General features: G+C 47.1%; 1 protein-coding gene across 2 annotated transcripts in view; it reads left to right on the forward strand.

Annotated features, from left to right (window-relative positions):
• The first annotated feature begins 644 nt into the window (after window positions 1-644).
• DGKI (diacylglycerol kinase iota) overlaps window positions 645-14,901 on the forward strand; it is a 471,782-nt gene continuing 457,525 nt past the window's right edge. Inside the window, exon 1 of one of the 2 annotated variants that reach the window (XM_047763504.1) lies at window positions 645-1,048. In XM_047763504.1, coding sequence (XP_047619460.1) covers window positions 645-1,048 — 404 coding nt within the window. The remainder of the gene's footprint in view (window positions 1,049-14,901) is intronic. The other variant, XM_047763505.1, reaches the window with a different exon arrangement.

Genomic DNA, 14,901 nt, shown 5'->3' on the forward strand with positions numbered 1-14,901 from the left:
GGGTCCCAGTCCTCGCCCCAAGAGAAGTGGGCGCTTCGTCTGCATCTTATACTTGACTCCCTCCTCACCCCGTAATTTACCCTCCGCAGGAATTCAATTCTCTTCCAGTTCTCACCGACCGCGCTCCAGCTGCACTCCCCCCAAGGTTTCCCGCGTAGGGCGGCTTCTGCCCGGCTCCAGCTCTGCACTGCCGGGCAGCGGGGGCAGGGAGAACGCCGCCCCGGACATCGGGCATCGGGGACGAGGACCAAGGTGGGCGCTACCGCTCCCGGCCCGGCAGGGCAGTTCTCTCTTCCGGGGCTCCCCTTCCCCCTGTATTAATCGGGGCGCGGCACGCCGTCCTCCGAGTCTCCCTACGGAGCTCTCTTCTCCTGCTGCCTGTGTCCGCGCCTGGCGCCCCCAGCCCAGCGGCTCCTTATCCCCTCCCCTCCGCCCACCTCTCTGGCGACCCGACGCCTCAGGGCAGAGTTCAGGTTTGGCCTTGGCTCTTGCTCCCGATTTCGGAAAATGCCAGGGGGGCAGACGGGCGCGGGTTTGCAGCTGGGAGGGAGAGGGGAGGCGGAGGGAGGTGGCCTCTGATTGGTCGGGGAGGGGGAGTGGAGGCACGGAGTTTCCCACAATGCCCCGGTGCGGGGCCGCGGCGGATGGATGCTGCGGGAAGGGGCTGCCATTTGCCGCCCCTGCCAGAGGCGCGCGGACCTGCTCGCTCTCCTGCGGTGGTGGCCGCCGTCAGCGCCGTCCGCCGGCCCTGCCTCTGTAGCGGCGCCGCTTCGGCTCCCTCCGCGGCCGCCGGAGCGGTCGCCATGAACCCCAGCTCCTCGGCGGGAGAGGAGAAGGGGGCGACGGGCGGCAGCAGCAGCAGCGGAAGCGGCGCCGGGAGCTGCTGCCTGGGCGCCGAGGGCGGCGCGGACCCGAGGGGCGCGGGGGCAGCGGCGGCGGCAGGGGCCGCTGCCCTGGAAGAGCCCGGGGCCGCTGGCCCGAAAGAGAAGGACGAGGCGCTGGAGGAGAAGCTGAGGAACTTAACTTTCCGGAAGCAGGTCTCTTACAGGTAGGCGCGCGAGCCCAGCCAGCCGGGAGACAGGTGCCACCGCGGGGCGCGAGACCCGCTCTGTGCCGGTCCTCGGAGAGGCGCTTCCACGACTTGGGGGCACCTGGGCGCACTCTCTTTCTCTTTCTTCCTCCTTCCCTCTCTCTTTCTGCCCACCCCCCCCCCCCCACCTTCAGAGCTTTGTGTTCACTTCTGATCCCATCCCTCTGGGCTGGAGGGAGGCTACGTGCGTCTGGTCCCCCCCCCCCCCACCCGGAGCAGGAGAGAAGACTAGGTCCCCGAGGTCAGAACAACAACAATAAAAATGCGTGAGTGTGTGGGAGCGGGGGTGCACACACAGAGATGCCAGGTTTTCTTGAGGGAAGTCCTCAAAGCTGTCCCTAAGCCTGTGTCATCTTCAGCCACTCCCCCTTACCTTGCCAATTTCACTGGTTAAACCTTTGGCCCTAAGTTAATACTTGAGATCACCGACAGGCAGAAAAGAACGCTATATCCTGAAGAGAAATCCTGCTGGAAGTTGGACCAGCACCGAAATCCCACATAAAGGAAGAGTCGTTGAGAATCTGTGTCTGTAGATACGCAGCTGGCTCCGGGGGTCACTCGTACACGTGCTCTCTCCCTCTCTCCCGGGTGTGCCCAAAAGGAGGACTTGGCGAGCCTGCTGGCAAGCAAGGGGTGAAGGCCAGAATGGGGCCATGCTTGCCTCTAGGATGGACATATTTACAAGACAAGGACAGTGTGGGGTAATGGCCACCAAATGGTGCTCAAAGTCTACCCCAAACTGTTCAGGAGTCACAAATGAGACGTGAGGATCCATTGTGTCCCCCCCCCCCCCCACCCTCAGGCAAGGGTGAAGATATTGATGGGTTTGGAGAGTTTGGGAGACTGCCTTTATTGCTTGTTAATTTTAAAAGTTGAGGTGATTAAAAAACATAGAATTAAAAGATGTGCACTTTCTTGGGCTGGGAGAATTTCTTGAAAAGGGGTCAGTAAAAGCATTCTTGTGACTCTCCTCCTTTCCTCTTTGCAGTCCTTTCCAGAAACCCACATAAAGTATTAAGCCTGTCACACCATGTGCTGTTATGTAAGCAAAAGCGGATGACAGAGGTGTGTGGGTTTGTGAGGGTGTGTGTTGTCTTTCTGGGGGCATGTGCGTGAATCACCGGGATCCCCGTAGGCCTCGCCAAGACTGGAGGCCCTGGTCACTAGGGCATGTGCTCTGTGTCTAAGAGTTGGCTTCTGACGACTCCAAAAAGGTCTTCCTGGGGAGGGTGTTGCACCCTGGTCCCCCACGTGCATTTTGTTCAGGGTGCATTGGGGGGAGTTTCCCACCCGACTTGCTCTTTTAGTTACGTAGCTCAGGACAAAATGGATCTTTCTCTTTATATTTTTGGTTTCTAAAAATAGACAGATGGTGGAGAGGGCGGTAGCTCTAGGGAGCGATGCTAGGACACAGGCAGTTCTACTTGCTAGTTATGATGGCCTGTCTGGCCCTTAGGGGACCAGGGACTACATTCAGCCTAATTTAGGAACTGAGAGTTGTGGGGCTGGGGGGGCGGGGTTGAGTACCTGAAGCACCTTGTGGGTCTGGGCTCCCAGGTGGAGGATCGTTCCTATGTCATTGGTATTCATCATCAGCCTTCTCCCTGGGTAGGGCTGCAAAGCCAGGGTTTGCAAGGGAAATCATTTCAGTTTGCCTCTTGGCCAGGGTCATTCCCGGAGCCTCTCTCTTGCAAATGGGCGCTGCGTAGGGCATGGCTTTCTGGGTTGCTTGCTCACACATGCGTGTGTAATGCCGTGCACACTTAGACATGGTCCCAGACGCCGTGTTTTTTGGTAGGGAAATAATAACACCGCATCTGCCTTACAACCTATAGAGGTGGATCCTACTTCGTGAACATTTCCTTTAAAATACAGCTTCACCCCAGGCTCCAAGGCAGGAAACCTCCTGTAGCAGTATCACCTTAGGGGGCTGCTTAAAAATGCCCACCACCCCAGACTTAACAAAATCAAACTTTCTGTGGGTAGGCATTGTTAACAGGCTCCCCAGGCACACGGGTATCTGAGAATTGCTGCTGGGTTTTTTTTTCCTCCCCAAAGGATAAACAATTGATAACTCATAAGCCATGCCCAGCCAAACAAGGCGGGGCAGAGTCCCAAAGTCAGAGGAAAGACAGTGCAAGGTAGATATTTCATCTGGCAGGTGTTTTTGTCCTGAGTAACCTAGAGGATGGCTCCATTCTGATGAATATTATTTTATATATTTTTTAGGGTCAGGGTGAATGGCCTACCTGCTCACCTTGGCAGCCATTCATGCTGGACTCAGATGTAACTGGGCCTGGGCATTTCCTTGGTGGGTTAATGAATGAACGATCTGTAAGAGAAGAGCAGCTTTGGCTAGAGTTGGGCGCTGGCTCCTCAGTGAGGCCCACATCCCCTTCCCTCTGGGGGCACTTGAGGACGGCGACTGGTGGCAGTTAAAGGCGAGAGGACAGGCAGACCTCATGGGATGGCATCTTAGTGAAAGGGTTCCGTGAGGGTGTGAAGCATGGCTGTTGCGTGAGGAGGGATCCTTTGAGGTGGGGAGGGAGGGATTTGCAAGTGGTCAGAAATGCCTTTTGAAGAACATGGGTAATTGCAGAATGACACTTGGCAGGGAAGAAGAAGGGGGCTCGGGGAGAGGGTGTGCGTGTGCGTGTGTGTAGCGGGGTCTCATCTGCTCCTTCTGTTGCTAAGGAACATATAAGCTAGGGTTTAAAAATAAGTGAGGAGTGGGTGGGCATATGCAATGACTCCTGTCTTTTTAGGAACCAGAGCCCTTTACCAGAAACCTTTAAATAACCATTTCTGGAGGCAGATTATTCATTTTGCCTGACTTTTACTTTGTTAAGTAAAATAAACTCTTTTATATACCCCTAGATTTCCCTTCATTATCTTCCCTTTCTTTTTTGGGGAACCATTTTTTTCCCATGAGAATTTTTCCTTTATTGCAGATTCTGCTCCCCTAGAGCAAATAGTTGCTGTAGCCTGTTCAAGCTGAAGGTTTCAGAAGGCAGTGCAAGTGAGCTGGTACTTTTCTCTTGAAATTACTACTTCCTTTTTCTTTGCAAATTTTGGTGCTGCAACAGATACATAGGTGCCAATGACTGTATAATGTGTAGGAACTTTTTTTTTTTTTAAACCACTGTAAAAATTCCCATTTAAGTCAGTTAAATGAAAAAGGAATCTTTCTGAAATGTGCTGGGGAGGGGGAGGAGAAGGTAGCTGACTTACACGGTCTCCTGTGTACCAGGCACTGTGCTTAAGTGTTATATTGTATGTTATTTCTTAGTTACTTTTCCTGATTGTCTAATGATGTGATTATGGTTATTTCTGTTTTAGAAAAAAAAAAAATAGAGGCTTAGAGCTTGGGTAGGAGGTGGACTTTAAACCCAGATCTGACATTCTCTTGTGATCCCATCATGCTTCCCTGAACTTTCATTTCTGGTGTGAACTCTTTCCTCCGGTGTCTGTGTTTGCATGTATGTGTGCAGTGTAAGCAGCTTCTTTTACCTCTTCCATAATATACCAGAGGTCATTATTTACTATCTCTTGTATGCTTTATTCTTTGCGCTGTGTCCCTTTGGTTATGTAATTTCAAGGAACTCCTCTCCTCTTTCAGAAATAGAGGTGAATATAAATTCACGATCACCAGAAAATATATTAGTTTTTGCTTCTGAGAGCAGAGCCACCTACGTGACACCTGCCATCTCTGTGAAGATACTCATGTTCGTGTTTTATACGCCTTTTAATAAAGACTACCCAGGTGTTATGTAGGTGAACCTAGGTCCAGGCAAGAGCTGGCTTGTCTGTGCCTTTTTGGGCAGCACAAAATAAATGATAAAGTGTGGTTTTGTTTGTAAAGAGGACTGTGCAGTTACCATTGCTTATAAGAGATTGACACCTGTGCTTTATTTTCTCTGCTTAGAAACCAGTATGGGAACACCAGACCCTCCTGAAAGGGAGTTCTTGGTATGAGATAACAGTTGTGGCAAGGAGTGTTCAACTTCTTAGATTATGTTACCAGATAAAAAAAGGGTCTATTCTTCTTCTTCTTCTTCTTCTTTTTTTTTTTTTTGTCTTTTCTAGGGCTGCACCCGTGGCATATGGAGGGTCCCAGGCTGGGGGTCTAATCGGAACTGTAGCCACCAACTTGCACCACAGCTCACAGCAACGCTGGATCCTTAACCCACTGAGCGAGGCCAGGGATCGAACCCGCAACCTCATGGTTCCTAGTCGGATTCATTAACCACTGAGCATGATGGGAACTCCAAAAAAGGGTCTATTATTCTTTACATGTTGATAAGAATATAGTGTTTCCATTTCTGAGCATTGCCTGCAATGTAAGATTTTGATTATAGGATGGAGTTCCCATCATGGCTCAGCAGAAATGAATCTGACTACCATCCATGAGGATGCAGGTTGGATCTCTGGTCTCGCTCAGTGGGTTAATCCGGTGTTGCCATGATCTGTGGCGTAGGTCACAGACATGGCTCGGATCCCACATTGCCGTGGTGTAGCCCATCAGCTACAGTTCCCATTCGACCCCTAGCCTGGGAACCTCCATATGCCATGGGTGTGGCCCTAAAAAGACAAAAAAAAAAAAAAAGATTTTGATTATAGGCAAGACTCTTGGGCTGTTGAGAGCCAAGTAGGAGAGCATGGAATTGTTTTTCCTTGCATGGAAATTGCTAGTGTATGGAGAGAAGTTTTCTTTTCCTGAATATCACCATGGGGCATCCTCCTTTGTAAATCACTTTTATTTATTTGATATTTTTGTCTGTGCTTTACATATTTGTTCGATATTTAGAGATTTCAGGAGCAGATGAAAACTTTGGTTCTAACTGAACTGTTTCCTTCATCGGTCATTACTTAGGCCTTTGGTAAGTGTGGACACCAGGCAAGATGGCCCTGGAACCACTTCATCCCATTGGTCTTTTAGAGGCTTGGTTTTCACGTGGGAGAGTGACAGCACTAGGTTCCTAGGGCATCAGAGGATGAAGAAGTTGGCGCGAGCTTTACTGGTATTGGTTGGTGCTGTGGCAGCTTTAATTAGACAAGAGCTCGCTAGCTCTTTGGACCTCTCCAGTCTGAGAAAATGAGGCCTCCTAGAGAGGGCTCAGGAGAGCTGCCACATCCAGGCTTTTCTGGGCTGGGATCTGCAATCCTCGTTCCTTACTCAACCTTGAAGTGTCCTTGAAGTGGGTTCAGGGGCATTCCCTCTGAGACGAGAAGCATCCAGAAGACTGTTTTGCCTGCATGTTGGGCTGTGACACTTGCTTTCGTGCACGGATTTGCGTTGGTGACTTTGATCCTAACTGTCTTTTCCGAGACCCCGTAATTGTAGTTTTAGGGTCGTCCTTCCTACATTAATGGTGCTATGTGACTGGGTGACAGGGAGGAAGGTAGGGAACAGAACAAAATCGAAGCTGTTAAGCTTTTTATGTTTCTTTGAAGTTGATCAAATCAAATGGGCTGATTTCTAATTGTTTGAACTGGCTTGAATTTTATGCCAACTGCAAGGCATAACAAATCAAAGCCGTATAGAAGAAGATGAAAGAAAGAAGAGCATTAAGTTAGGTGTGTTGGCACAAAACATTCCCCAAACTCACTTCTGGCCTGTCCATCAGGCACACGCCTCCCTAGGCTTGAGCTCACAAGGGTCCACTTTCTGGGGTTCAGTGGTTCATCCTCTCCTGTGCTTGCACGATGCTTTCAGACAGCTGGGTTAGGACTGAACTGTAATTTCCTATTCTGGAAGTAGACCGGGATTTGAACCTAGCAGATGTTGGGCTTGCTCTGTAACCCCCTTGGAGGTTTACCGTACTTGTCTCTAAAACGCTGTAATAATAACACCTACCTCAGAGATTTGTTGTGAGACTTAAATGAGTTACTGTGTGTAGAGAACTCAGTGCAATGCCTTGCACAGAATTAACTTGAAATGTCTTATTATTCCTCGCTAAGTTGTTAGCTCCTTTGAGGACAGAAATGGCACCTTATCATTTGACTCTCTGATTCCTGTTCTTATTGCTCAGTAGGTGTTGGATAAATATTTATTGAATGAATGAATTGATTCGCCTTCTTTAAATCAGTGACTCTATCACTCGTGCCCTGTCCATCTCAATGATGACTTTTCCTTTCTATTCAGAGAAAGGTCTGCGTTTTTCTCTTTTACACTTTGTCCAAGGGCCCAGGGCCGTTTCTGTTTACAGCTTCCTGCGTGAGTACCTGCATCAGCCGTTTAGCCAGCTGTTGGAGGCTGGAGAGGGCTGCAGAATCTCTTGCTTAACCAGCTATTTGCAGCTTGTCAAAGAAAAGGCCTTAATTTGCCTTCTGAGTAGCACTAATTAGCTCTCCGGCTTTCTGTCTGGCTCATCCCTTTCAAAGGACCATCATTGATTTTTCTCTTGAGGGAATTTTCTGTTGACGCTTCCTTCTACAAGTAGAACTTATAAGTGCAGAAAGCTGGCTACCCTATGTTCTAGAATGTGCCCTGACCGTTGTCCAGCCAGCCCAAGGTTATCCCCATGGCCTCCATTCTACAGTATTTCATCCATTCTCTCCTTCCAACGCACCTGATTGATTTCGGTGGAAAAGTTACTTTAGGAAGAAGTCCTCAGACAACTTTGTGACTCTAAATTAAGCATGTATTTTGTTTTTCACTCGTTTAACAACAAAGTCTTGGAAAAAGTGCCAGCTACTTTTTGTTCCTGTAACATATAAAGCCCTCGAAGGTGGCTGGTGAGTTTCTAGCATCCATAGTATTCAAGGAGAGGTTGTGTGAGCACTGTTGGAGTAATTGTAGGGAAAAAAAATCAAACAATCAGGGGGATGGGATGTGTACTGGTTGAAAGAGGAGGCTGTGGTTGGGTAGAAGTGGGAAGAAGTGTCTTTGCAGATTAGTTTTAGTGTTCTTGGCTTCCAGTCCTGAGGTTTTTGTGATCCTTTGAAATGGAAAAAAAACTGTTTTGTGGTTGTTGTCATTTTTGTTTGTTTGTTTTTTTAATGCAACAGCTTTTAGACAGGGACTTCTGTAGTTCTTATTCTTAACTTCCATGGATTTTGTGCAAGAGGAGAATTGCCTTTAGATTTTCAGACTCACAGATAATGCTCTGACAAGGACCCACTTCTGAGTTAAGCTATAATATTAATGGTCTGGCTTTTGTTGGATGGAGGGGGAAAAATGAAAAGCTTGAAACAGTAATAATTAAACTGTAATCAAGCGTCATTATTCTTCCTCTTCAGTTACATGAGAGGCAGAGTAGTTGCTAAGAGCCCTGACTCTTCAGGCTCAGTTCAGTTCAGTTCTCCACCTCAACTGCTGTGGGACCATGGGCAAGTTACTTACCCTCTCTGTGCCTTAGGGTCCCTGAGTAATAGCAATGATAACAGTACATACGTACTTTGTATGATTGTTTGAAGATCGATACTGATGATGCTGCCTGTCCCAAAGTAAGTGCTGTAAATGTGTTTGTGGTGTCATCCATATTTAACTCCAGTGAAGAAGCAGATTTCTTTTTAAAAAATTTTTTAAGTTTTTAATTTTTTTTTTTTTTGACTGTCCTGAGGCATGTGGAGTTCCCGGGCTAGGGATCAGATCCCAGCCACAGCTGCGAATTAAGCTGCAGGTGTGGCAGCACCAGATCCTTAACCCCCTGTGCTGGGCCAGGGGTCAAACCTGCATCCCAGTGCTCCCAAGATACTGCTCATCCCGTCGCCCCACGGCCGGAGCCCCACAGATTTTGTTTTTCATTCATCAAGTGTATTGAACATTCATCAAGTGTCAGGAGCTAGTGATGGAGTTATTCAGATAACATGAAAACGAGATAGACATACACTTAGGAAATTTGATTTACAGGTTTTGGCATTCATCAAGGTCCAGAATATGTGCGTTTCCTTTCACAACTTATTAAAACCTCGTTCACTCTTCTGAGAGGATGTGAAGAGGAGAAGGCTGCTTCTGAGTGCTCTGGAGACAGGATCAGGCCGAAGGCCAAGGCTGGCGAAGACAGGCACGGTGAGCAGAGGCATCAGAGGGCAGCGGCCCACACGCCCAGCGGCTCCTCTGGGAGCAGGAAGCCAGACGTGGAGGGTTGTGGAACAGGGGGCTCAGAGCCTCGGGGTCAGGAATAGAAAGGTAGATAAAGACAGAGGTACTAGAAATAGAGTTGTCACCAGGGACCCCAGGACAGAGGTTGTCTTTCTTCTGGCCTGGCTGGCTGACGTCGTCTTTGTGTGTGCAGACAATGGCTGGCTGCTGTGTCCTGGCAGTTAGAGAAAAAGGCTTCCCAGACGCTGCCTGTCCTGGGTGATTTCAGAATGGAAGACTCTGCCTTCTGGGACGTGCTACAAGTTATCTCTGCGAGACCCAACCACAGAATTTATAGTTTTTTAATTTTAAAAGATTATTGAATATTCGTTGAGCACATAAAACTGGCTCAGGACCATGAGGTAGGTATGGAGGAAGTAAAACCATTTTTTTTTTCTTCCAAAGTCAAAGCAAAGGCAGTTTCATAGCTTTGGTGTATCACATTGATCATTAGGAAACAGCCAAGAAAACAGACTTCTTGCAAGGTCCAAAGGACATTTTAAAATGTGTCATTCCTTTGTGTATAAGATGTCAAAATGCTATGGAAAAGTAAATTTTTGTTTTAAAAACCCTTGAAAGCAATTTGTTTAAAGATTCAAAAAAGGAGGTTTACATAAGCTTAAGTGGAAGCAGTTGGAAAGGGTTCCATGTAGCACTTTGAGACAAACTTCTGGAACATTCTTCAAACTGAAAGGACGGTATTCTCATCATTGTCCTTATGTGCCTGACAGGGTTTGAGGCCGTCTCTCTCAGACGGAGGGCACTCCCTGCAGAGGTTTCTGAGAAGAGAGCCTGATTTAAAACCTTCTTTTCAAACTGGCCTCCTCTCAGTCACTAAGCAGTCGCCTATCTTTGTTTCTCTCCAGTGGAAGTGCTGTCCTCAGCCTCTGAAGCTAGACAGGAGGAACCCCAAGGACCTTGAGCCCCAGAAGCTGCAGAGCATGGGCTTCCCAGGCAGAGGGGACCCTCATGGGGCCGCCTGCCTTCCTGACTCTCCCTGCCTTTTCTCCCAATGACCAAACAGCAGTAGACATCACTGTTCTTGGCCTACCTGGTGGCCTCTGATAGACTGTCCTCGGAGGCTGCAGAGGCAGCCTGTGTACTTCCAAAGTGCTCCCGAAGTGCCGCTTCTCTTGGTTCACATTTGGACGGCACGTGTTAATTTACTTACCCACCTGCTTGGGAGTATTAATCAGTACAGGTTACTGATGTTATGAAAGCCTTAATCTGTGCCAAGAGCGGCTAAATGTTTTATATATAGTATTTCCTTTAACCCTCCATGAGGTAGAGACTGTTATTTCCATCTTACAGTTAAGGACTTTGGGGCTTAGGGTTTAAGCACCTTGCCTGAGGCCACATAGCTCGTGAAGTGGCAGAGGTTAGGTCTGTGCCCGTATTTGCTTACTGCCTCCTCAATGTAACTTTTCACTCTGGTTCTTCACCCTTTCCCATTTTCTGTGTGCAAATAGCCACATTTCCACCCCCACTTTGTGAGACCCACATCCCTGGAGAGGAGAGAGCAGTGTGTTTCATCTTAGCGGGCCCAGGCATTCCCAACCCAGGACAGAGAGAAAGGTCTTAACACGGGTTGATGGCTAAGCAAACAAGAATTCCTTTCCTGTTCAAACATAGACCCAGCTCCGTGAATAGCTACAGGGACTAGCCATTGTAAGGAGGCTAAGCTTGAGCTTTCCTTGGCGGTTCTTTTTAAAACTATATGAATTTTCCATTGCATGAATAGGGGAATAAATCTAGTTTCCTAGAGCCAGGAAAAGATTTGCGGGGATTATAGCCTGGGACTCCCCGCTTCCAGTTCTACATCCGGTACAAGACCTCGTGAGTTGTAATCGCAGCGGAATGGGAGGGGACGTGGGTAATAGTACGTAGTGGGGGCCGGTGAAGAGGGTAGGAACGGTTGACATGCACTTCGTGGGGCTGGCATGGTGGGGTATGTACCGTTTGATTCTTTTAAAAATATATTCTAAGACGGTTTGAATCTTTCACCTTTAACTGAAGGGCGTATTCAGCCTGCAAGTCCTTGCAGCCCAAGTTCTTCTGTAACAACATTTTCCAGAATTCAGAAGGATATTCATGTGTGTAGTTATAGACACCTAGAAAGTTCCAAAGGAGCATTTAAAAAACCTGAGTCATTTTTTTTTTCACATTTGAAGAAAACCTTCAGAATTTCTTAGCAAAATAAACCTCTCGTTCAAAAATAAACGCAGAAGCTATTTAAAGATTAAAACAGAAGCTTTCTATGAGCCAGTGCAGAATTATAACAGCATCTAAGGGATTTTTTTTTTAACAAAAGACAAATTTCTGGAGATTTCTTAAATTGTTAATACTGACTAAATTTAGGTACTTAAAAATGTGTGGCTCCTTTAGAGCTTTACCGTTTATAAACAGCTTTCACATAATTGATCTAATTTTACTCTCAAAACCGGGAGAACAGGCATTGTTTTCCAAGCCCTTGGACAGTTCAGGAAACAGGCATGGCCACTAAGTGCCTTCTCCAAAGCCACATGCCTGTGTTGGGCACTGCCAGGCTTAGTTTGGATCTGAAGTACCACGTTCACTTCAGGACACTGCCTCCTCGCCCTGCTCTCCGGAAAGTTAATTCTCACCGTTGCCATTTTGTTACTTTTATTTACTTGGATTTACCTCAGCTGTCAATCGCAATGAATGAAGTTGGAATCCAAGTTCATCACAACGAATGAAGTTGGGACCCACCGCTGGCGGGCATTGCGAATCCGTGTTGCATCGACAGGAGGATGGCTTCGGTGTTCTCCTCTCGACTCTTCCTGTGTACGTGAAAACCATGCGGTTGGAAACCACCAGCCAGATGCTATGTGTTTCAAACTCTTCCTCCTCCGGAGGGGGGGAGAAGACAGAGACCTCTTCAGCTGCTTCTTTTGCATTAGTTGCTAAGCAGCAGCCATTTCATGGTAAAGGAGATTCGGCTCCAGTAATGACATAGGTATTCCAAGAATAGCATTTCAGTTTTACAGCAGCTGCATTTCACGTCTCCATATAGCATATGCTCCTGTGGCTCAGTGACTTTAGGGGGAGAAATAGGCGCCTCGACACATTCGTTGGATATATGGAGAAGATTCCAGAGAGCTCATCGCCTAATAGCCTGACTCCCATGTCCTGTGATTAAGAGTGAACTGCAGTTTTAAGAATTCGAAGGTAGCTCCAGAAAACACCACTGCCAGACAGGTATGTTTTCTGAGGCCGTTTTTGACATGAACTGATAACATCCTCATGGGCTGCTCTGGCTAGTTGCGAGTTCTGTTTTGAAGGAATATGGCTTAGAGCAAGATCTGGTTGCAGCCAAGGAGTTGGACTGTGGCCAAGATTTCATTGCATTGAGCTTTTGCTGGCAATTCAGGCTCTTAAAAATGAAGACAAAAGACAAATGATGCGTAGTTTGTCATTGCTTGAAACTTTTCATATTTTCTAAATTTTCCGTAGTTGCCACATAGTCCGTTTGTAATCAGAATAAATGTTTTTAATAAAAACGTTACGAAATGAAGACATAAGGAAATACTGGACAAGGCTAGCCCAAGTCCTGGACTTTATTGGGAATGACGGTATGGGTATAGAGGAAGATGTGTATTTAATGTCCCGCTAGGTGTGTGTGTAGAAGGGGAGATGTCAGAATTCAAAGCAGGCAGGTGACCTGGTTGCATTACCATTGGTTTTGAAGGCAGCATGAGCCCTGCGGGGAGGCTCATGGTCCTCTTTCCAGGCATTTCTGTCCTCTCTGTTCTAGCCTAGACAAGTGGTGGTGCAACGGGTATGCATCGAGACAAGTGTCTCATTCTCAGAGAACCACTTCCTGGGAGTCATTCGTGGTGCCTGGCTTTGTCCCAAGGAAGCCAGTGAGGTCTTTAGAATCGGTGGTAGAAGGTGGCTTCCTCTCACCACACCGATCCCTCCTTAGGGCATGTGATGGGAGCCTGGTCCCTGGAATCTTTTGGACTTGGCCTCTTTGAGGACCGTCAGAGGAAGTGCTGGTTTGTTCATTTCCGTTAGCAGTGCCCTCGTGGGGCAGGGTCTGCTGCCCTGGTTCCTGTCCCTTCCAGGGTTGGATCACCGGCCCTCCTCTTGAATGTGAATCATCCAGCATCTTCCCGAGGAACTTCCTTTTGGTTTAAGTTAACTGGGGCTGGTTTCTTTTGTTTTGTTTTTTAACTGAGAAAACAAACCCAAAAAACTCTACCTTTTAAAATATCCTCGCAAAAGGTCCACCAGCCTCTGCTAGTGAATGTTTTCCATGTCAGCAGTCCCTGGCTACCTGAGGGAGATCCCATTGGTTGGATCTAATTGTTAGAAAGTTTTTGTTGTAGGAAAAGCTAAAGTATTATCCATTAATGTGTATTTAGCGTGAATTAGGTATTTTGTGCCTTCTTTTTTGGTGTTCTCTTATTTAATTATCACAACTCTCTGGGTTAGTGATTTATATAGACGAGAACACTGAATCTTAGGGGAAACTATTTGCTTCAAGTCAAAGAGGTAGTTATTGATGGAGTCAGGATTCAGACTCAGTTCTAGGTCACCCAAAGCTCACACTTTCCCCTCTTATACCGTGCTGCCTCTATGTTGAGTCCAAAGCGGACTCCTTTATTTTTTACCTACTGATATCACAGTTTCTCTTCCGGGGGATATTTAGGATAGTCCTCCCCTTTTTCTCTCTGATAGGTCTTCGAATATTTGAAGCCAAGTATCACATTTTTCTTTAGCTCTCTTTTCCTTAGACTAAACCATCTCCACTTTGATTCTTCACTTATCCCTTATCTAAAGGTGATTTTTCAATCACCTTCACTTTTCGGGCTGTTCCTAATTGGAGAGCATGATGCTTTACCTATGGGCTACTTTACGGGAATTGAGTGGTAATCCAAAAATATGGTCTAAGCAGGGCCACCACTAGCTCATATGATGTCTTTGTTAGAATTGGGAACAGGTCTCAAGTCAAGGCGAACAAATTAACAAATATCTTTCCTACTCCGAGGAAAGAGCTAGGAATTAGTGTATGGCGGGTGGCACTGAGGCTGGATTTCTGTCTCCACCTGACCCTTGTCTGGATGCCCTGGTGCAGGACATAGTCTGCATAAGTGTAGGTGTGGCTCTGGGGCCCTTAGTTCCCTTGCTGAGGCCATCGGTTGCCATGAGTATATGGATTAGCATGGCCTCAGGCCAACTGATATAAAACTCATTCCAAGAGCCCAATTTCTAGACTGCCAATTCAACAAATTACTGATGACATTTCCCTAGTTTTGCTTAGGTTGCAGACACTTCACTTAGGATTTGTCATTTCAGTTTGGCCACATGTTTATTTGGCATGTGTTATATTTACTGGAGACATCAGACACTTCTAGAACATTCAAGATTCCCCCTACTTGCCTCCTTTTATTTCCCTCTTCTTTCTTAAATAAGAAAGGGAAAGCTCTTTCTTAACTACTCTTTGCTATTATCTCCATTTTTCAGACTTCATGCCTGCACTGCCCTCCGCTTAACCCTATTACAGATCGAGAAATGCCTGTGGTCAGTTCTTCTAGAACTGGCTAAGCTATTTGTCTGAGAGGTTTGGGTCAGCTTTCTTTCACTGAGTTGACACAGAGCTGATAAAGAAATCCATGTGTACTTTGGCTAAACCTTTGTGAGGTGGCCAAGAAGAGTACTTATTTTGTCCAGAGGATGGCACTTTACCGTTTCACGTAGG

The sequence above is a fragment of the Phacochoerus africanus genome, chromosome 16 (assembly GCF_016906955.1).
Source record: "Phacochoerus africanus isolate WHEZ1 chromosome 16, ROS_Pafr_v1, whole genome shotgun sequence".
In the NCBI taxonomy this organism is placed as follows: domain Eukaryota; kingdom Metazoa; phylum Chordata; class Mammalia; order Artiodactyla; family Suidae; genus Phacochoerus; species Phacochoerus africanus.